We start from the raw sequence: 24,271 nt of genomic DNA, 5'->3' as shown, positions 1-24,271 counted from the left end.
ACAGCCAGTCGTGTGCCAAATGTTTAATGAACATCGGCTGGCAGACTAGCATCAGCAAACTCTGGCCCACACCACTGATAGATGATTAGCTACAACCCACGAGGATACACCCGCATACACATGCGCAAACACACACACTTTTCAATCAATGGCTGTATAGAAACAAGACTCTGCATTCAGTAAAGTGCTCATAATGGGTAAATTCCCAAATCACAGTGGTGAATAAAAGACATTTATCCATTGTTGTCTCAAATTTTCTCTTTCCCTCTTTATTCACCTCTTAACATCTGTTTATTCCTCCTTTCTCACCATTGTTGTCTCTCATATCTCTTTTATGTATCTTTTCTCTTTCTCCCGACCCCCACATTTTCAAATTTCTTTTCATGTTTCCTATCTTTGTACCTCTAAAGACTTTGTCTGCCTTCCCACTCCATTGTCATTATTTTTCTTGTGACAGGCAGCCACTAGTCAACTGTGACAGCCAAACTAAGAGGCTTTATTTTTCAGCAAAAAAAAAAAAAAAAATCTCTTTTGCAGGAAGAAATTATACAAGGAAAACAGGAAAATGGGACTTCTCATGTACAAATAGGGCTGAGTTGCACAAGGGAACATTTATATATTTCCACGTAAACGATAGTCTAAACAAGGCTCAGCCTTGCTTGTGGTTTTGTAAGGCTTTACCTGCTCATGTCAGCATGCTAGCACCGTTATAATGACAATACCTGCATGCTGATGTAAAGCAGGTCTATTGTTTAAGATGTTCATCATCTTATTCTACTGACATCTATCCAGTATTGCTGAGACATTTCACTCAAAACAACAGATTTCAACCTTGTGATCACAGATGTCATTAGAATTCATGTGAATGCCAGAATGACAATCATACCTACAGGTTGATACAGGTCTATTACAAATTGTGAGTGACTAGAGAAAGTCGGAGTGTCTCTACACAAAATACAGTGTGCAGCACTACACTACAAATTAATGTAGAAATATTAATATTTTGGAAAAGATCTATAAAAGTAGGTCTTTAATGCAAATGTTAGGATTTTGTGTGTACTTTTGAAAATGTCATATCAGTGCAAGACCGCGGCTCAACAGCTAATCAAAATATCAGATTTATCAAACCACTTTTTTACACAAAGATTTAGCTTGTTAGCTAACAACTCTCCATGCTATAAACATATGGATACATCTTATTTATGAATTATGAGCGAGATACAAATATCTTTCACAATGCTCAGTCACAGTTTGTATGAACCTCCCCCACATATTCGGCGATCCAGTATTCAATGTATTCAGAAAATAAATGAAAATGATCACGTCTGCCCCAGACACACATAATGACTTGTGTAAATACAAACAACACACACACACACACACACACACCTTTGCACCGCTATCTTTGCAAGGACACACATTAACATAATTAACTTAACCATCATTGCCTGACCATAATCCAATCACCAACCATAACCTTTTAACCATGACCCTAAAACCAAGACATAACCTGCAAACAACCTTTTGAAGGTGTCAGAAAGTCACACACACACACACACACACACACACACACACACACACACACACACACACACACACACACACACACACACACACACACACACACACACACACACACACACACACACACACGGTTGAAGCTCAAAATATCTTATAATAAACTGTTATTTTGTGTGATATTTTAAAACCAAGATGTGTAAAAGAATTCAGATGAGATGATAACCAGTGCGGTGTGTAAGTAATATCCATAGCTGCAGCCTTTAATTCAGGAATTTTTCCCATCATGCATCAGTGTTGTCTGTTATACTTTGATGTAAACATGCAGAGAGTTTTGACAGTGTGCCTTTGTCATTTGAACAGTTTGCTGTGTGAATGATTTCTCTTTGGTTTAAAAATAAAATAAAATTGTTACACCAAGCAGCTCTGTGGTTGTGTTACATATACACATAGGTAAATGATGAAATATGCTGCAAAATATCTTGAAGAAGAAAAAAAAAAAAGAAAGCTCGCCGGGTTTTTCTTGATTTACACTTGTGCGTGACTGTGACTCATTTATTTAAAACTGTGCAAAGCCTCCCTGGTATTTTAGTACAGGCATCTGGGGAAGCAACGTGGTTAACAAATGGAGAAACAGAGACTTAAGGAGGTTGCCAGCTGGGCCGGACTGATATTGCACTAGATAGATATGGGGAGAAAAAGGAGATATTGGATGGTAACAGACTCAGCCTGTGTTCAGTAAGTAAACCCAAGCAGCAGGACGCCCCGAGTTATTTAGCTTAGGAAAACTACAGTTGAGCTCCTTGTGTTTTGATTAATAGATTCATATTCCACAGTGTTTTCATTAGCAACAAAAAGCAGGAGGGCAATAGATTTATCACACTACAGCAGTAAAGCCATAACTTAGTTTAGACTTTCTAATGCCTCCATTACTGACCATAATTTTCTGCCTTCTTCATATCTTCTGCTTTTTTTTTTCTTATTCTAAGCTCAGCATTAGGGATCAAGCCATCCTGAGAGTAAAACACCAAGGACCTCTGAATGCCACATAATAAGCAGCATCTTCTAAACCTCATCCTTTCATCTTAAGGGGCACCCTTTAAAAAATAAATAAATAAATAAAAAAGATTTATTTTAAAAAACTATTAGTCTGAAGGTTTTATTGCAGCAGTTTATTGATTTGAAGTGTATTCTTTTCCTCAGAGTATCTTATCCTCCTCCCTGTACCAACAATATTAGGAGTCACACCAAGCAAATGTGAGAGACTACATTTTAATGACACATATTAAGTTGAACCCCCCCCATTTGCATCGCAACACTGGCTATAGCTGAAAACATGAAATAATGTAAAATAATAATCAGAGAGATTAATGTAACAGAAATTTCTTTAGGTTCAAGATTTAATCTCTTTAAAGGTTATATGCTAAAAATGTTCTCGCTGACAGCAGGGATGAATGAGCAAAGAGTCTTTTGAGGCATTTGATTTTTGAAAATGAGGGGGTGGGGGGGTGAGGGTTTGTCAGTGGAGGTCAAGTTAGTGCTTAGAAATAATTGATCATATAGATGCTCCTTACTAGGAAGCTGTCTTTTCATTGACACAGAATATATGGATTGGGGATTCTCATATCACCTAGCCATCATTATCACATTTCTGTGTGACTGTGAACTGGTTCGTGGTCTGATCCAACTATTGAATACAGTGGTTTTAATATTTATGAATAAAAAATAAATGGAACTGCATAGTTGACCTGCAATTCTTTTTTTTTGTGTTTAAACAAGATTTGAAATACTCTACTTGTCTTATGTACTTTGGGGAAATTGAAGCTGGGAACTGACCAGCATATCTTAATATTTGAGCTATAATTTTTCTATCTGGCATATACAAAATGTTCCTCTTTCATGCATGATAGATGTTTCATTATGTAAGATATTACATTGTGACATTCTATTTAGTGTGCCCCAGTCAGAGTCTGTGTCTCCATGGCTACGCAACGGTGCTCAAATGCATGCATATGTCCACAAATCAGCCATAATATTAAAAGCACCTGCTTGTTGTGTATATCTTGGTTGTGCTGCCAAAACAGCATCTAACCCATAACCCTGAGCCCTAAAGACATGGACTCCACAGGACATCAGATGGGGTCCTGTGGAATCAGGCAACAAGGCATCGACATCATATCTGTTAAGTCCTATAAGTTGCAAAATGGGGCCTTTAAGGATTGGACTTCCCTTTCCTGCACATCCCCAGATGTTTCCTTGTACTGGGATCAGGGGATTCTGTGACCACATCAATACCTTCAACTCAATATTTAAAATCTTCAGATGCAAATGGACAAGGTGTTGTAAAATATACACGCAGAATATGCGTTTGAGAACTTTTTCTTTCCACTTATTTGAGAAAAGACCTTGTTATGTAACTAAAATATCCCCAAATATCAAAATTGGCCCTTTTGGCATGATAAACTGTATTTCCCTGCCATGAGTCATGTGTGTTTTGGACAGTAAGAATGACAACACTGAGAAACCATTTAGGTATTTTGAAACATTCCTTAAATCCGACAATGAAAACCAATGAGTAAATGATTCACTTTTTGTTATATACTTATGTGCTTACATTAATTTCAAATACAAATCAAATCAGCAGAGACAACGCAAGACACCAGGTGAAGAGCCAAAATCTAGCAAAACAACAACAACAATGGAATAATTAGATTGTGTTGCTTCCACTAGACTTGTGCTCATAGACAAGGTTGTGGGAAAAAAAGAAGCTAAATTGAGGCTACTAAGGCACAGTATTCTCTTAATGAGGTACAGCAGAATGGACAATCATCCTTGACAGAACCGGTAATTGTTGACGACAAGCAAGAGGAGTAACAGAAAAAAGGAGCATGCCATTATCCAATTAATCTGCTTTTAGAGAATGTTTTCTATTGCTGCCCAGGAAGACAGATGAAGCAAATGTGCACACTTGTACAACAGTGTAAAAGGGTATGTTACATGTTCATATTCTGTCATTTTCTTTAAGTGCATCTGTTTTGATTTTCTGTCTCGGCTGGATAGTCTGCATTTCAGCAAATGAATAATACAGAAGTTATGAAAATCAATGCGGACCAATCCTCTTCAAAAGCTGCAGAAGTACAAGTGGACTTAGGGAACTGGACTTGACATTTCACCTCTTCATGAACTGAAGAAGCCTCTTGGATGAGCAGTGAAATGTCTTCAATTGTCTTGCAACAGTAGAATGTTATTTCTGAAATATATTTTGTCACTAGAGATGCTGCACAATCAGCACATTAAAGTCAATTTCTACTGGACATTTAACAACGCAAATGTCAGTAGTTACAATAATACAATTTCTGCATTTGCAATAAAGCAATAGCATCAGGTCTTGCGTCCACATTCCACAGCTGCACTCCACAGACTGAAATATTTGCATTGCTTCCTCAAAACACAGTTGAAACACTTTCACAACCTTTCAAAGTTCAGGTCCCTTGCTTCTGTTTACACCATGTGTGAAAGTTACTTTGGTGGCAACAAATGACAAGAACCTTACCCGACTGTCTTCTGACAAAACAGCGATACTAATTAGTGCTTGCCAGGTAAAGACCTTTCAAATCCATCTGTAATTTAACAGCAAGAACCGAGCATACACTAACGATGCAGTGTGAATAATCAGGGAATGAAAAAAGTAAATTGTTGTGTCTAAATGCCATGTCAAGAGTTTGTAAATGATAGATAGTTATGCACCGAGCTTGCAAATCACAGTTTAATTCTAAATCTGTGGATGTACAGCAGGAAGAGTAGAAAGGTAAAACCGCCCGTATTATGAGTGGAAACATACTGTCGAACACCTGTGAAACCCGCTTATCAGTGAATTGGAAATTTAGAGGTACTCAGGCAATCTGACATCTTGCTGCTTTTAATACAATTACACATGCATAACTGCACTTCAGTGGACGGAGTCTGGAGGAGGCTGGGTGTTAGGATGTAGTTGGATTCAGAAACTTGAGCAGCTGGACAAACACCAACAAGGTATTGTTCTCGCAGACGAAGCTGTATAAAAAAACAGAGGGCTTCTGTCCACAGGGTGATACCTTGAAGGTTTTGTTACACTTCCGGCTTGCTTCAGCGTCTTTGCTACCATACGGTACTATCTCCATGACAACCACACTGGCCCTGGGTTTGGATAGCTGATGATCCAGTAAGCTTTGTGCTGATAGCGATGGTGGAAGAGAAGAGAGAGGCGTTGATTGATAAGCAAAGCTGCCTGCCTCAGGCTCTACTTGGCTCTGACAGGGACAAAACAGCAGTCTGCTGCGGCTGCCACTGACATTTGTTATAAATCATTGGCAATTTCATCAGTACAGAGAGAGAGAGAGAGAGAGAGAGAGAGAGAGACAGAAAAAAAACTGAGAGAGAGGGGGAAGAGTGACAAAAAAAGAGAAATAGACACCTGTATCTTAACATTGTTTACTGCATTTGTTTTTTCTTTGAGCTCAGCATCCATGCCCCATCCTTCTCCTTTTCACTTTCTGTCTTGGTCTTATATGCCTACCTAAAAACACCTGCTGGCTATGCGGTATGGAACCATATCACAAAGCACAAGGTCAGAACAGCTTAACTCAAAAGAACTGTGCTGTGACTCACCTTGAAGGTTCAGTTCACACAAATTAAAAAGTACATTGTCTGCTGGGATTTGATATATCTGAGATTTTTGTAGCTATATCATTACAATGAATGAATGGTGAGGTTTGTTTGATGTAGCTGGACCTTCACTTTAGCTTGGACCTTTGAGAGGTCGTGAAAGAAGTGAAGGAAAAAATATATATCTTTTGTATGAAAACTGGTTGGCATAATAGGAAGAAGTTTTCAATTAATGAATGCCTGTTATATTACTGAGAGTCTAAAATAACCTATCATCCTGACCAGTGCCATCAGTACGTAAGACAATTGTCAAGATTTTCAATTTCTAAATTCTGTACTCCATACTTCCATTCTCCTTTTCAAGACTTCTTGGTTGTTTTTTTTATACCATATTTGATTTCTTAGTACAAATAGTTAAATTTGTATGATGTAAATTTTAAGTTTTAAAATCCAATGTACTACTATGTTTGCTAAAACGACATATTCAGAAAGTCTTCAGACACCTTCTCTATTTTCACAATTTATGTTGAAATTATTTTCCCTCTATTAAATAATAATACCCAATATCCCACATAAGTAAAATCTGAATCTTAGATTTGTTTGTCAAATGTATTAAAAAGTAAAAACTGAATTATTAAATTGGTGTAATTATTCAGACCCTTTGCTTTGACGCTTTAGCTTTAGATGCCTCTCATTTCTCTTCATCATCTTTGAGATGTCTCTGCACCTTGACTTAGTGCACCTGTAGTCAATTTAATTTTACCATTGGACATTAATTCGGAAAAGTCGGTAGTACCAACGTAATTGGGCCTGGATCCTTAAAGTACAGAGTTCGGTACCCTACACTACTTCTGAGAGATGGCCACATTGCCAAACTGAAAGGAGCCTTGGAACGCGAGCTGACCAAGAACCCCATGGTCACCTTAGCATTGCTACGAAGATGTAGAGATGTGAGAAACTCGAGAAGGACATCAACCACTGCAGCAGGAGTGGCAGACATAAGCCTCTCTTCAGAGAATGACACATGAAAAGCCTTCTTAGAAGTTTGAAAAAAAACAAACACTTAAAAGACTCAGAGACCGTGAAAAACATAATTCTCGGGTCCGATGAAACCAAGATTGAAATGTTTGGCCTTAAGTTGAGGTGTCGTGTCTGAAGGAAACCAGACACCATTCATCACCTGCCCAATATCATCCAAAATTTGAAGCATGGTGGAGGCAGCATGATGCTGTGCAGAATAGTGTTAGTGGCAGGGATAGGGAAATAAGTCAGGGTTGAGGGAAGGCTGAAAGGTGCAATGGATAGATATATCTGTAATGAAAACCTGGTCCGGAGCGCTCAGGTAATCCGACTGGGCTGGAGTTCCACCTCCCAACAGGACAATGATCCCTTACATACAGCCAGGAAACTACAGAAGTAGCTCAGGAACAACTCAGTGAATGTCTTTGGGTGGTTGGTTGAGCCAGAATCTTGACTTGAACCTAATCAAACGTCTGAGATCTGAAAATAGCTGTCCATCACCTGTCCCGATCCAACCTGACAGAGCTTGAAAGGGTCTGCAGAGAAGAATACTCTTCTCAAATCTTGATAAAGCTGTAACACAGGTGAGTTGTTCTGTGCTTCTGTTTGGTGATGTTTATTTATCTCTGTTTGGATATTCAAATAGATCATTTAAGCATACTAAAGTGGATGTCAACTCCTTTACCCCCTTTCATCATGGAAGTATGAAGCCTTCAGTCTCGGAAACTGGGACAAAACAAAAGATAATGACTTAAATCTAATCAAAAAGATGGCATAAGAAAGATCCAAACCAGTCATCTACAGAGCCATTGTGAACTGTCAATGTGTGAAGTTGAATTTGCACATGAAAAGCACAGTGGTTTAACATTAAATGTTTCATTATTTGATTCCACTACACTGCCGGGAGAAGATCAGAGACTTTCCTCTTTCCCTGATCTATTTTGGTGCGCATCATTCCCCCCTCTCTAACACCTGAGACAGATAATTAGCCATTAAAAAAAAAGAAGAAGTCCTACATTTTGTCATTTCTTTCCCAGCAAGATGTTTTTTAAAATGTGACACAACAGAGTGACAAGCTGGAAGGCCAGTGATCATAGTAATTACTGAGAAAATGACATCAAGTCATCAAGAACAGTTTTAGCACTCGAGGGCTATTATATATTTATTTTAGAAGGAACCATCTTCTTTGAAGTCGAACCCTTTACGGTGTATGCTATTCAAACTTAAACGCACCCACACCTAATTTATTCAGTGTCTCCATGTGGCTATTTTTCACAGGCACAGATGGACTATTCTTTGAATGTTTCATGAAATGATATGGGATCATCTTTTAGTTCAGCCCGTCTGTCTCATGGACCGAGGCTTCACATAATCACTCACTTCCCTGATAAATCATGTCCCCTCTGCTGTAGCCCAAACACCTTCTATTGTCAGAGCTCCGGCTCAGCTTGCTGGAGAGGCTGATGGATGATTTACAGGCAGCGAGCCCCTTCTCTCTAAAACCTCCCTGGGTGGATAAGCCTTGTTCATTAACCCTCTCACACTTCTGAGAGCGTGAGGGGTGGTCAGGGTTACACTTTGTCCATGTAGGAAGAAGAGAACAATAAGGAAAGATGTTATCCAAGGGTCACTTCAAGTGTCTGTATCTCTGCTGGCAGAGCAAATAAGGGTTTTGGTACTATCTTCTCAAAGCCTCCCACTGTAGTCTAATCTAAGTCAGAGAGCTAAGGACCTATGACTTAATCCTGAAGAGTTCATGAAAGACCCTCCTACTGTTCTTCAACCCTTTATTAAGACAAACAGGGAGGGACTCTTATCAAACACTGGATGTTTTTGGAAAGTACAACTGCAAATGTTGAAATTAATTATCCTAAAAGCATTTAAGATTGGAATAATGCAATATAACCAGAATTCTACTTGGGAATTATGCTATAGTAATTATGCCATAGCCATGCTGTGACATGAGATGAAACGGTTAAAAAAAATTACTGGTGGTGAGTATTATCATTTGACATTTTAATTATCCTGCTTTTACAAACTCGGGTCAAATACTGTCCAGCATCAACCAAGGCTACAAACAGTCTCCCAGACCAAAGGTGCAGCATTAAATATGAGTGACACTAGTGTCCCAGAGATTTGTTAAGTGAGTACTTGAGTGACTACATGATTTCAGGGTATGCATCACTATATCTTGTCAGCAAATAAAGACAATACTGTGATTCTATTGATGACCATAACAATTTGGATACTTTTAATCTGTCGTATGTGTTTTGTCTGTACCTGCAACTAATGTAATACTTTGCGTTACTATGGCACGTATTTTCCTACAACTTGCCTTTGTGCAATGACAATTAAATGTAAGATGCAGAAATAAATTCTGTTTTACTGAATATAATAAACACTCATCAATTTAAAATGTTATCAAAAGAGTGATACAAACGTATGTATGGACCAACTCTGTTCACGTGTGAAAACCACTCGCATTTTTAGGTGTTCTAGTGTAGTTCTCTGAGATATAAGCTCAGTGTCAGAGAAAAAAAAGAAGAGTGAATGGAAGGCAATAAGGGTTCAAGATGTACTCTTGAGAGGTATGCCCACAAGCACACAGGAAAGTACAAGGAGCATTCAGACAGCCTACAGACCTCACTGCTTATGATTTTTTGGAACCCAATGGGCCTGTACCCAGTGCTATAAAAGTGTCATTGTCGTCAAAAGAAAATGATCCTCAACAACAATACAAGCTGCGCACCTAGGGAATGATCTTTGAGCAATATTGCTTGCAAATTTGACAAAGTGTCATGCACTTTATTGCATAATGGACTATAGCCATGCAATGTAAATAACTGTTGTTGTACTTGCTTCAGAAACACAACATACTCTAATTTATTCACTTGTGATCCAAGTTGAGCCATATTACAAATGAACAAAGTACACAAGGCAAGATTTAAGTGTAGAACAGCTACATATGCATATTGACTTTATTTGTGCTTTTGAGAAAATTTTTATGAACTAGCATCTGTGTGTGTAACAATGGAAGAAATAGCATTAGGAACCTGACTTAAATTGAGAGAAATTAGGTAAACATTAGAGCTAATACAGGCAGCTTCATCCCTGCTCAAACTGCAGTGTTTTTGCCCATGAAAAAAAAAAATACACCAAAGCAATAAGCAATTTTCTATTATTTTGGCTTTCAAATGTATCAAAACAAATGCTATAAATTATTATGCTTGGCTAGAGATGCATGCTGACTAGAATCTGTGTGTGTATTAGGGTGAGTATCTGTGTGTGGCAGCCAGCGTGTGGACAAATGCAAAACTATCTGTGAAACACATAGAGACAGCCTCTTTTCTCTTTGTCTGACATTATAATTACCATTGAAACTAGCCAGGCTAATTACCTCCCCGTTTAGAGAAATAATCAGGTTTGTACACAAATCAAGGCTAGCCACAGACGCTGTGGCCTGAAAACCAAAACAATCATCGTGTCTGCTGAGCCCGATTATTATGTTTTCCATTTAATCAAAATTTGCATTAAGATTTAAAGCCATCAATTATTCTATCATTTAGTTTTCAAAAGATTATTATACAAATCTGCAAATTATTCATTATATTCTGTCAATCCATTTTTCTGTTGAACCTGATAGAAATTCTAACCCATATTCCCACTGCACTGGTAATTAGTAAGGCTTGTTTACAAAATATGTTTTACTTTCCCTTATCATTTTATACGTCATTAGTAACACTGGATGGAAATTAACTGTCAAAGAGATCCGATTTTTAAAACAGAGGCTTGGATTAAATTAATAGTATAAAGCGGAACCTGAAGAAGTCAGTCAACTCAACAAGGGGTAAAAGAAAGCATCTATCAGACTTGACTTGAAAAGTGAAAAGACAAATCAAGCCGAGGAGTAAGGAGAAATCACCCAGGCGCCGAGAGCAATCTGAAAAAGCCTACAAGGAAAAGGACAGGTGAAGAAGAGCACCAGGAATGACAAGAGGGCCAGAGACACTCACAGCAGAGTGTGAACAGACTGCAAGATGGGTAGAGCATTTTTGCGAACTACTCAAATTCCCAGAGGCAGATGACCCTGCTAACACTCCCCAGCCGAGGATGTCCTTGACATTGACACCTATCCCCCAAAGAAAAAGGTCATGTACGCCATTAAAGCTGTGAAGGGTTGGAAAGGTGCTGGCATAGACTTGATCCATGCTGAGATACTGAAAGCTGACCTTCATACCTCAACAGAGTTGCTCACAGATATCTTTAAAAACATCTGGGAGAAGGAAACAATACCAGGAGACTGGGGGGGGGGGGGGGGGGGAGAGACTAGAATCAGATTGTTAAACTCCCCCAAAAAGGAAACCCCCCACAAAGACAACTTGTGGTGGCATCACACTGCTGTCAATACCATCTAAAGTCTTCAGACGGTAGTTGAGAAAATTGATCCTGCCGTTGATCTGAAGCTGAGACAAGAACAGGCAGAATTTATGAAAGAATGGGCCTGCATAGATTATATCTCTGCTCTAAAGAACATCATCGAGCAGTGTGAAGAATGGATCACCCCACTAGACATGCATTTCATTGACTTTCTGAAAGCCTCTGACAGCTTGCATCGTATCACCCTATAGAAGATCCTGAGAGCATATGGAATCCCTCTAGAAATGGTCACACAGACAGGATTGTCCTACAGACATTTTAAATGCAACATTTGTTTATAGAAAATCATTTGAATGGTTCACAGTGGAGTCTGGTGCGGAGCAGGGGTGCTACATATCTCCCACTATGAGAAAGACTACAGCCAAAAGACCGAGTGCAACAGCATGGTGTTGGAGATCAAATGAAATTGAATGTGATCACTGGGGCAGAATGGACTAGGACTGAATCCCAAAGGTTCTTTCCATCAGGGAAAAGGAAGCGGGACTGGCACATAACAACTTGGTGGCAAACTATGAAAGCTGACTTGAAGGAGATGGACCTAAATAGGGCAAGGCGCAGCATGTGGCACAAGAGAGGTCTCAATGGAGGCAGACCATAAAAGCCTTATGTTTCACAGGGGATAAAGAGGATTGAAAAAAAAAAAAATAATAATAATAATAATATCTTATAACAGTATAACACTTTCACAACTGTTACAATAAAATTTAAAAAAAATAATGCAGTCTTGACAGCATGATGACCTCCTCTGGGTTAAAGTCTGCAATAAGTCTGCAGTCGGATCTGATAGAATATGAAGAAGACAAATCTAGAAAAAAAATACATGTTTTAGCATGAATGTTTGTACTTCAAAGTCTGCCTGCATTATTCATTATTCTATCAGTTATATCAATCATTGAAGTAGAACTTCATCATCAAATCATTATTGTAGTAAAGCAACTTGATGTCTCATGGCCAAACGGACAGGAGATGATGAAAAAAAAATGCCTGGCTATACAAGCACTGAGTGACCAATGGCAGGTTTAAATAATCTTTTTGTCCATGCCCTTTGCCAGCCAGCAGCCATTTCCTTTCCCTTACTCCTCTGCCCTGTATCTGCTTTATTGTAATGCAAAACAGTGAGTTATGACATTCAGAAGGGCCCTGCCAAAGGACAGGCCAGTGGATGCAGTAGAGAAGAGAAGAGAGGGCCTTAATGGGTTCAACTGGAATGGAGAGCATCTGCTAGTCTCCACAGGCTGGAGGAGTGGGAAATGTCAAGTACGGTTATTATAGAGCAGGCGGCAGCTTTAGGAAATTTCACCTGAATGAAAAACTGTCTCGGACAAAGCACATGCACAAGCTATATCTCCAGCTATTAAAGCCCTCGCTAAAGCTATTCACACTCCGATATGTGTAGTATAGTAATGTCAGACACATTCTCAAGCACATACAAAACAAATGCACACTTGCACAGACACATAGAATTTTTACTTGTGTGATAGCATAAATGAATGTTTCATTACATCGTGTTTTTGGTGTATGCAGCCTGCGAACACAATGTGCCCTGAGATAAAAAACTTAATTTAAGGTAAAACTGCCATTTCTTGAATGACTCAGAAAATCATAGGGCTTGTGAAGTGTTCGTATATCTGCAGAAAGTCCCAGAGTGAGTCCGTCTTCACAGGATCACTTGAGCTTGTTTGCTAATTTGTACCCTTGAGGATGCTAATCAAGGCTAGTTCCAGACTAATGAAGCTCTTTAGGCCAGAGACACATACAGTACATGGCCCTGTGCCTCAAGGCTGCAACGTCTACTAGGGGATGAGTGCGTACATGTTGAAGGGAATGCATGTGGCTGTATACAATCAAATGTGTGAATGAGTGAGTGTATGCGCATGAAGGGGAGGTATAATAGCCCATCGGACGAGCCCAAAACCCGCACTCTGAGGGGAATCCGGCATCAAACGGATCCTGCTGGTTGAGGGCTGGCCTTCCTGCTCTGTCGGCATGGAAACTCTTGTTGCTGCACTTAGAGCTTGTGGATCAGTGAAGAGAGACATAGCAGGTGGAGAGGCAGCACAAATGACGGCAAGAGAACGCAACAGAGAGATGAGGCAGTTTGAAAGAATGGGATCATTTTATCGCTACAGACTCGAGTGGTCCTGGGAATCATCAACAACAGGAGCCTTGGTGTTTGTTCTTGGTTCTATATGAATAAAGTCCAGGCAGAGAAAGACATGAGACCGTTTACACATTGGTCGCCGAGTTGAATTTTAAACAACGCATTATCACTCTTCATCCCTCCTACCTAAACCCTCTTTTTTTTTTTTATCTAAGTCAAGACAGCTTGTGGCAACCATAGCAACACATGCAAACAGAGATGTGGCTCTTTTTTATTTTTTTATTACCAAAACCATCTGCGTGACCAGTTGCAAATGTTACCTTCAATCACAAAACCAGAGTGAGACCACTCTTGTGTGAAAGATAAATAAATGAAAAAAATAACACACATTTTTGACAAGATGGTTGCAGATATGCAAGATGAATTGGGGTGCAGGGGGGCTTTACTATAGCTCGTGTTCACACAGAGAAAGAACTCAAGCACCTCCCTTTGTAGAGAGCAAAGATATAAAGGGGAGATAGTATTCATTCCCCTCCCATAACAACAGAATTCCATATAATCATCTCCCCAGCTCTTTCTCTCCCTGACTGCGAGGTGATATGACTGCTAGCGTCAGTAAAAGTGGGAGGACTAGGAATGTGTGTGGCTGGGCGATAAGGCTGCTGTAAAATTTAATTAGTACAAAGCTAAGAAGAAAATTACTTCATTTCTCATTGCATTATTAACTAGAGTACTATGTAAGCGCCTAGTTTCAATCAATGCACGTAACAGGTTCATGAGAGAATGGGATCGAGAAAGGAAGAGACAAAGGAAGCGAGAGGGGAGAGGGAGAAAAAAAACAATGACACATAAGAGATCTGACAAGGACAAAAAAACAGCCTTTTGAGATGAGTATTTAAATACATTCTGGCTAAATTTTCCAACTTTTTGCCCGCCGGCTTTTCTGCATCTGTTCCCTCCACTTAAGGTGTGTGTCAAAGCAGACGGGAGAGACGCAGCAGTGTGCATGTTAAAAGAAGAGCTGCGGAGGATCTCAGAAGTGGGCTGAATAGCAATCCCACCTTAGCAGTTTCACCTGCTTCTAGGGGCCTGAGCCAGTGTGAATTGGCTGATTAGGGTCCTTGGCTCGACATGCTGAACACCACTTTCTATTTAACGACCCAGAGCCTTTATTACAGTCCAGCTTCCCCATAATCCAGCTAAAAGTGGATATCTGAAGAGACTGATCGGCTTAGGCCTTCGCTAAAAATGTGAGATGTAAAGCGGCGCAACATGGAGCAGAGTGCACGGGTGTCCGTTATCATTTGTTTTTTATTTAGGACTCAGTGGGAACAGTCGTGTGCTGTGTGTGTCTGTGCCTCCAATCTACTCTCATTCATTACACTGAACTCTCCGACCAGTCAAGTGAATATACGACACACCATTTTACTTTTACTTCACCTACTTACATTTTGGACTAGGCAAGGATTACAGGGCTTTAAATTTTATGAATAAGGGCATATTTGCTAGAGGTGCTTTAAGCCTGGCCTCTTAGCATAACATTATACAGTCACTCTCAGTTTTAACACAACTCGGCATGGTTGTGCATCAAAATTCAGCATGTTTCATTAAAAGGGGCCTATGAATATTCAGGAAGCAGTACTTCTTTAACTGCACAAGCGGGAGCCATTAAAAGCTACTTTTCATTACCTGTCTTTGTCTCTATGGCAACAAAACAAGTAAACAGCACCATGATAAAATTCAATGGCATACATGGACAACCATAACCAGTTTCCAAACATTATCAGACAGAAATATATTTCCTATTAATATATGGGGAATACAAATGTTTTACAAATAAATACCATCCAGTTATCCCAGATTAGACACTAGGTGCTGCTTTCAGCGTAAAGAGAGGAGGGCAGGTTCCTCGAAGTCTCTGGTTCAGTCATGAGACTAGTAGAATAAATCCCACACTATTAATCATCAACTACTCAAGAATAGCAGCTAAGTGCCCAGCAGATCAAAATGTATTGTACTAGGCAGCTTTCATGTGTGACAAAGTGTAACTGTGGGAGCATGCACGAGAGAATTCAAGGAAAAGAGAGCAGTCTTTTCAGCAAAATCTGAATAAAGGTATATAAAAAAAAAAAACGTCCCCTTCTACAATTCTCATTTACTATTCCACAAGTCTCGCTGCACAGACTGGACCTAATTACACTAGCCACTTAGTTAAGGTGCCCTCTTGCTCCATCTGTTCAGTGCACGTGCACATAGGCTCAAACATGCAGGCGCGCACACACCCAGTGCAGCACTTCAGACAGACTGACAAAGACAGGTCAAGGTGCACTTTCCCATCTGGATATGCCTTTGTCTACAAGAGCATTTAAACATCCAAACCACCCATCAAGTGTGGTGATAAGAGAGACACTGTGACTGCAAGTGGCCAGATGATTGTGGACATGAATACAGGAAGCAGTACACCTGTCCGAGTCACAGACACAACTGCTGCCCCACCCCAGCAGTGGCCTCTGACCTCCAGCCCGCACATCATTAAAACGCAGGGTTTAACCTGATGATTTCTATGCATGTATGCATGAGCATGTATTTGTGAAAGTGGGAGCGGGAACACTGTGTGCAGGAGTGGAAGCAATAATCTGTCACTTTAATGAAAAGCACACGGGCTGTATGTGATGTGCGGATGATATATTATGATCAAATGCAGATAAATCAGCAACTTCTACAGGTACACTTTTACAACAATGACGTGTAGCATCAATTCAAATGGATCCAGGGAGGAGTGCGTCGGAGCCCCTCTTTGTCTTCAGCTCGCTGAAATGATTTAATAACCCCTTGTTTTTCTTCTTATGTCAAGTCTGAGGGAATGCAGCAAGGCCAGGGAGGAGAAAGCAGAGACAAAACAAAGTCAAAAAGTAAAGAGTAGATTGAGGAACTCTGGAAGGATGGGAAGCTTCTCACATAATGGACATTGATATGAAGAGACAGATGTGAAAGAGGAACGAAAAAGCACACACGCAATCTGCAGGATACAGTAGCCTGCAGTGGAATCCACATATCACAGTCTGTAAGAGGCCCAATCAAAAAGGCAAGCATCTAAGAGCAGATTCCACCAGAGTATATCCCAGCCTCAGGAAGCTGAAGTGTTTCACCAGTGTCTCACATGTGAGCACACAAGACACATAGTTGGGAGCAAATTTATCCTACTTTTTTGACTTTCATTTCAACTTCACACTCTCCCCCAGTCTTTCCTAATCATTTTCCACAGCACAGTTTTGAAAGACACACGTTGAGTCTGAAGTTAAATCTGTTAGCAAGTGGCAAACCCACTGTGATGTCACCCATTTTGATTGTAAGGATACTGCAGACCCACCCGCACCTGCAACCATTGGACGGCACTAGCTGTCAATCACACAGTATCCACACCCTACAGGACCGTAATTTACAAATTGAATATCATGCTGTATTGAAGAAGACTAGAAAGACCATAAACTCCTTCCTTGAGTGAGAAGTAGTGTCATTTTCTCAGACTCGGAAATGGACTTCTACTTTTGCAAACATTGGACTCACTCTCTGCTGGTCTTCCATTCGAGAGAATATATGTTTCAGGCCCTCCTGCATTGGCTTCACTTTCTGGCCCCTGAGTCTACATCCCTTTTAATACACATTCTATTCCTTCATCTCAGAGTACCATTTGTACCTATATCCAAGCCATTTGAAGTCTACACTGAAAAGGTGCTTATGTGAACAAAGGTTCTCACATTATATATAGAAACATATATTCGAAGAGAAAAAAGGGGTCATAAAGTTGACTCAGCAAATGCATTGCACTTGAGATCTGGGTGGAAACCTTAACGCTCTTTAGTGCGAGTAGGGAAAAAACATCTCCTGTTTTCATTTGGTAAAGGAGTTCACTGACTTTGTGAAATGACCTTTACATCAATTTCAAGCTCTAGTTCAGAGCTAAAGTATATCGCACATGATAATTGTTAGGCCAAGTGTCACTAAAGACATCTCAAGTAATTGCTCCTAAAGACAGAGACATTTACTCAGACATTCACAGCTCCTGCTCCTCCCTCCACTCTCTCCATAATGGATCATTCCAGGCATCAACACACACACACACACACACACACACACACACACACACACACACACACACACACACACACACACACACACACACACACACACACACACTTAATGTTCCCCTGGCTTGTGCTGTCTTACACACTTGGAGGCTCTCGCTCTCCGTCAAACACAATGCACAAAAAGAAAGAAAGAAACAGTGGTTATTTGATCCCCCTCAACATGTACATGTGCACACGCCAGCTTGGGAGTCAGCAAGGCTGTGATGAGGGCTTGCAAGGAAGTCTGAAATGACAAGACAGAGCCTGGAGAGATGTTTTCAGAAGGACACAGTTAAAAAGCCATGGCTGCTTTATAGATTCAATAAGTCTCTTACACCTGTGTGGCTAACCACCATCGATCCATCATTCTGTGGAGCCCAATCCAATTTAGAGTGTCGAGGAGCCCCAGAGCCCCTCAGCCTTATCCTAACCCAGACCACAGCCCCCACAAAGCCTGCTTACCTTCATCCCCCAGAAGTCTGCGTGTGTGTCTGTGCACTTTATGTGTATGTGTGTGTGCGCTGAGAGAGACTGCAGACCAAGCTAAACACCTTAGCTGCTGGCTCAAGTTAAAGTGTGCTGAGCCAATTTAGGGGTAGGGGAGGAGAAAAGAGAAGAGACAAGATGAGAGACAGAGGAAGCTAAGAAAACTCAGGCCAGGACCTTAACTAAAAGCAAAGAGAGCAGGAAGGAAGAGTGGGTGTAAAGAAAAGAAGGGAAGGAACAGTGTTCGCACCTTGATGTGCAGACAAATGGGGAGTAGACAGCAAGGAATCTTTTTATTCCCATTTCTATCGTGAGGCAATCACACTCATCATGACTACGAAGCACTGTAGCCATAATCAAACTAATCTACAGTCTCTCTAAAGTCTTGTGATAGAGAGCACATCTATCAGCCATCTAATTTGTTTCTGCAGACAACAGACTCGTGCACTTCAGTCTCTCTCAGTGCAAAAGCTTGACAGTGCCATGCGTGTTCAGATCGGCCATTCAAATCTCTCCCCTTCACTACTGATTACAGTATCTTCCTGGTGCAGATGTTTCTGTTATAACTCTCTTTGCTGCTCCACTGAAGTATATCAACACCCTTGAGATCAATTATTAAAGGGTATTTAAAACAGTGGGAAAAGAAGGTGGTAGGGCGGTGTGAAAGTGAAAGCAGCTGTTTAAGTGCTTGTGCTGCCGACCTAACGTCATCACCTCTCAACTAAACTGAGAGCACCCTGTGGGCTTCCCCGACTCCAGTGACTAAACCCAAGGCAATTAAGGCCCGGATCTCCTCGTGAGAATAAGAAGGAAGGGAAACGGGAGTGGAGCAGTGAGGCAGGAGAGGTGGAGAAACTCCATACCAATAAAAGGCAATTATGTTAGGGGAGGGCCATTGTCAGACCAAGAGGGTATAGAAGAAGACAGCGGGGATATGGGATGGTAGGGAAATGAGGAGGAGTGTTATTTAGGAGGCAGATGGCAGAGAGGGGGAAATTAAGATGAATGGGCACTGAGAGGGCTGAGCTGGGGCTGGGCAGAGGAAAGTAATTAGCTGTGTTTGCTCTGGGAGGCTGGCAGTGAGTATGATGCCTGCAGTGACAGGCTAAAGCCATGAGCGTTATTAGTCAACAGGGCCATGTTTAAAGCCGCCAGCAGGGGGACGCTGGGCTGGCAGCCTTTAAGGACCTTCTTACCTGTCCAACCCACGTGAAGTCTTTTCACAACACGAACACCGAGTGGCGTGATTTCATGTTTCCTCTAATTCCCTGTTAATACAACATGTGCTCTCTCTTATTCTTAGTGACTGCCGCTCATACACACTTTTTCTCACAGACACAAACAAAACACATTATTCCTTCTGTTACCGTTACCAACTGCCTCTATCTTTCTTCCTCACACCATTTCTCTCCATTTCTTATGTTACAGCCACCTCTATCTGTCTCTTTCCTCCCACCCTGTATATCTCCCTCCCCCTCGTCCCTTTCCAATCTAATTTCAGATAAGTCGTAGCAGAACAACAGAGCAAGGCCCTTTATCATTGCCATCAATGATGTGGGTGGATTGAGCGTGAATAATTTTATTCATGTGTGCCTGTACCCAGCCCACTGGGATTCCAATTACAAGTAATAAGAGGTAATATGGTTACAGCATAATTTTTTTAAAGTGCCTCAGTAATGATTGTAGAAAACCTTTGACAAGAGAAAAAAGCCGTTGTTTATTCTTAGCAAGAGCTAAAAGTTTAATATGTGTTTGCAACTATGAATAATACAAGACAATTTAATTTGGTATGATTAGTATCCCATCCAATCTTCACTCCTAGGAAGTCACACAGTTAGACACACATACCGTTGGTGCTTCTAAATGACACTAGACTCCTTAGGCGCTCTAAGCTACAAGTGGCTTACATCAAATTGTTACCATGTCTGTATGCTGGATTTCTGTGCACAAATACTCAATGTTCTTCAAATAAATACAGTTTATACATGTAGGTGAGAGATTCAAGAGTAAACCACAAAATCCTCAGGCACTTACCTTCCTTCCTATGGGTTTAAAAAAATGTTCAAGAGCACAGCCACATTCAAAAGCATACAATGGGTTTGAACTCAAAACGCCGCAGTTGCTAAACAATTTAAGGAGCCATATCAAACTGAGCCGGCAGAACAGCCCACACACTGCTTTCAAAGAATCTCGACTCTGCCTCACTCTTAGAGGCGGCTCATGGCACTGCCTCAAACTGTTTCAGCGAAGGCCTTTTACACTTTCAGAAGGCACAGGGCAAGGCAAGAGAAAAGGTAAAAAAAAAAAAAGGGTAAAGGGACAACTGAAAAGGTCATTGAACGCACACACAAAAAAGCAGGACGTACGAACAGCCGAGAGGAATTTGCATCACATGCAAGAAGATGTTATAGGTGGATTTCCAATAGCAAGCAGAAGACGGAGCTCAGCATGCTTGAGGCTTTAGCCTTGTTAGTTTTTATATTTTCTTTTTTTGCTTTACCATGATTAACAGGCCTGAGAACCTGGCGGAAGGAGCCGGGGCTGATCGTCTGATGCTGGTTTTCTGAAAGGAGGGCAGTGAACAAATAATGCCAACATGTACAGAACTAAGTGGGATCAAGAAGATAGTTCGACATCCACTGGCTGAAAAAAAGGCTGTGAGGTTCATGAACAAGAAATACTGTGTAAAGGCAAAGCTGTCAATTGCCACTAAAGTTTAATGGACAATCCTTTCACTACATGTATAGATCCCATCTTGGATTCACAGCATGCATTTGTTCTTTCAGTTCCTTGATTTAGATTTAAGACAGCCAGGACCAAAAAAAGGGACAAAAAAAACAATGCGTACTCTCTACTACTGAGATCCAAACATCAATCAGATGTAGGATGTGGATCTCTGGAATTGTGCTGCTAGCATGTGTACAAACAACAAACTAGAATATTTGACTATGTAACAAAACGTGGTAGAGCTGAGGAATAAAACCCCAACAATGCATTTAGTTCACTCTGCTTTTAAACAAGGCCTAAAATGCATTACGTTAGCATGTTAGGAGCAGCTTTCATATTGATTTTTGAACATCTGTCTGACATCAGAACCTTGTCCATAGTTTTTCCTGGAGTAGGTGTTATGTGTCAGTCCTTGTCCGTGTATAAAAGTTTAGGTAAAGGATATGAGACTCACCTCTGGGTCTTGGCGCTCTCTTCCTGCGGTCTCTGAATGCAGCTCCTGACTGTAGGGCTTCCAGCAAACTATCCATCACACCTGTCTCATCATTCTCTGAAAAACCCAGGAAAAAAAAAGAATGAGGGGGTGTTAGAAGACTGAGGAGAGGTAAACAAACAAAATCAGATAAAGTAGTTTCTTTTTTTCGTGGTGAGGTTTGCCGAACTGATAACACCCATTTGGAACTCATAATGGCAGGCCACAATATAGCCACATAACATGCAATCACAGTTGTTGCTGTCAGCTAAATGGTCAGATAATAAAACATTTCCAGCTGGCTTCTTTTTTACTCTTTCAAGTCATGTAATCGTCACTTTTTCTAAATGTTTTCGTCACTATAACCTTTAAGCGGATGAAGGACTTCAGTCACTAGATGCCTGAATCTCATCCGGAAGCTATCAAAGAAACCTGCTGAGCAAACAGCCCCTCCCGAATCCCCTTTTAATGCCATGTGTCTAGCCAAGATAATGCAGATCATTAACCTGAAACTGCTTCATTCAGTGTTTTTAGTGGTTTTAAGTACCTTGTTTTAAAGAGGAGGAGACCTCTGCTGATAATTTGGCTCCAAGTAAAAACTATCCGAACAATTAAAACTTAAGGAATCCTAAAATATAAACAAACTAAACCTATCAGCACCTTGGCTAAGAGCCACCAACATCCTGTTTCTGTCAAAGAGCGATGGAGAAACGTGTAGATTTTAAGCAAAACTGCTTTATTCTGTATTTTTACCAGAGGGTCTGTTTTTTCTTTTTGGAGAGGAGGAGACCTCTGTGGATAATTCTGCTCAAAAACAATTAGCACTGAAGGAATACAAACCTAAAAATAAAACTGCAATGAGGACAACAACTCCAATGAACATTTGGAATGTTCATTTCTTACATGAAATGTTGCAAATTTGCAAAATGTTAATGAAATGCAGTTTATTACAATCTTTACTTTGTATAACAAAAAATAAAGACTGAAAACAACAGAGACTGAAAGGAAGGCCCTACACATTATTAGTATGGTGTTTCTTATATACTGAGTGTATATTCACATGCAGTTGAACTGTGTGCTACACTTAAAAAGTCAAAGACTAATTTGTTAGTTTATGATGTGGTAAAAAAGTCTTTAGACATTCATTGGTCTCACAGAGGCCAAGCCGTACAGTCAGCCACAGTGTGACTGTTGGGTCCCACCAATGATTTAGTGAAGGGCAGGAGGACATTGCTCTGATTAAGGTGTGTTTCTCTCACTGCTTCCAGTTTGCCTGACGATCCCTGTGGAACAATAGCACACTGAGAGAAAAGACAAACTCAAAAACTCTCTATATTAACGCATAGGACTCAATCTTTGTGAAACCGGACACAAGCACAACTAACAGCACTCACACTATCACATTTTTATAGCATTTTTGGCAAAATTGCAATTCAGGATTAAGTTCATTGTTACCAGGAGGTTTACATTGTCAGGAGGTTCAGCTGTGATAAAATCCCTAATCGTGCAGACAATGACCCGACATGCCTGCTTCCTTTAAACATAAAGAGGAAACCACAGTGTGAATGTGCAGCCTCACAACTATGATTATGCTGCACTCACTTTCAAGTTGATTAGCTAATGCATTCTGGTACAAAAACTGCAAAAAAATCATTCCTGACAATTTTGTTGACAGTGTCAGAGAAGTGTTGTCATGTAAATCATGGATATAGCGAGGTATTTCAAAAACAAAAAAATGTTTTAATAAGATTATAGCTACTGTGATCACATCGGAGGAAGACATTGGCACTGGACTTAGTGTCCCTGTTTGCTAAGGGAACCAGGGACTATCCATGGTAACCATATTAAATTGCCTCTGTACTAGGAAGACGACTCTGCATTGGTTCACTGTCCACATGGGTGTATTAGCTTGTAATTTGGATTGCATTTATATTGTTCTTCTTAAACAACTTAAAAAACACCTAAACGTTTTGCATTTTTGCAAAATTCAGATATTCATTCAGGTTTTATTTAAGGTCAAGTAATGTGAGTGGAAGGCAAGAGTTGATACACTTATGGTGACCATTAAACTACAGTGAAGTGAGAAGATGTCATAAGGTTTACAAATAAATAATTGCTTTAAAAGAATACTGCATGAGAAAATCGCAGAGCAATTAAGTTTTACTTCCCCGCACACAGTGATTGATTTAGTCTGCTGCCCTGAGACCTGCCTATTGGCAGCATCAGAGATCGTGATTAAATAAGCAATTAAAATCTATTTATTAATAGAGCAACAGATTAAAACTATTATAAATTCTCTAAATAAAATATACGATTCAGATGTATTCACTCATCAGCAAGTCAACACGAACACAATGATTGTCATGATTGATTAGCAGTGGTCCTGACAACTAAATATGTAAAATGTCCTTTAATGCACTCAATGAAATCAAAGGCCTCTCATTTGACAATGTCTGAGTGTGTAATCAGTTTCATAAATGCAGAGATGTAGATAGTGTTCCTCTATTATGTCGGAATTACCTCTGAAGCTCGTCACCTCGCAGGTGCCTAAAAGCACTTCTCATCTCTTTCAACCTGAGACCCTTTCAAGAGCCATTAACTACAACTGCACACTGTACTATGCATCACCATGGTGGGTTTTCTGCAAACATACAAAAAGTGTCAATCAGTTTAACAGCACATCGTCCCCATACAGCAAACCCCTCTCATTGCTACTGAGGGCAGAAGCTGGGACGACTG

General features: G+C 40.3%; 1 protein-coding gene across 5 annotated transcripts in view; it reads right to left on the bottom strand.

Annotated features, from left to right (window-relative positions):
* The window catches only part of LOC117759243 (protein diaphanous homolog 3-like), a 153,625-nt gene that overhangs the window by 26,796 nt on the left and 102,558 nt on the right, over positions 1–24,271 (bottom strand). For all 5 annotated transcript variants that reach the window (XM_034581280.1, XM_034581284.1, XM_034581283.1 and 2 more), the window contains 2 exons: positions 21,515–21,610; positions 20,834–20,896 (listed from right to left, as the gene is read on the bottom strand). In XM_034581280.1, coding sequence (XP_034437171.1) covers positions 20,834–20,896; positions 21,515–21,610 — 159 coding nt within the window. The remainder of the gene's footprint in view (positions 1–20,833; positions 20,897–21,514; positions 21,611–24,271) is intronic.

The sequence above is a fragment of the Hippoglossus hippoglossus genome, chromosome 3 (genome assembly GCF_009819705.1).
Source record: "Hippoglossus hippoglossus isolate fHipHip1 chromosome 3, fHipHip1.pri, whole genome shotgun sequence".
Taxonomy (NCBI): Eukaryota; Metazoa; Chordata; class Actinopteri; order Pleuronectiformes; family Pleuronectidae; genus Hippoglossus; species Hippoglossus hippoglossus.
This window is presented reverse-complemented; position numbering and strand designations above follow the sequence as displayed.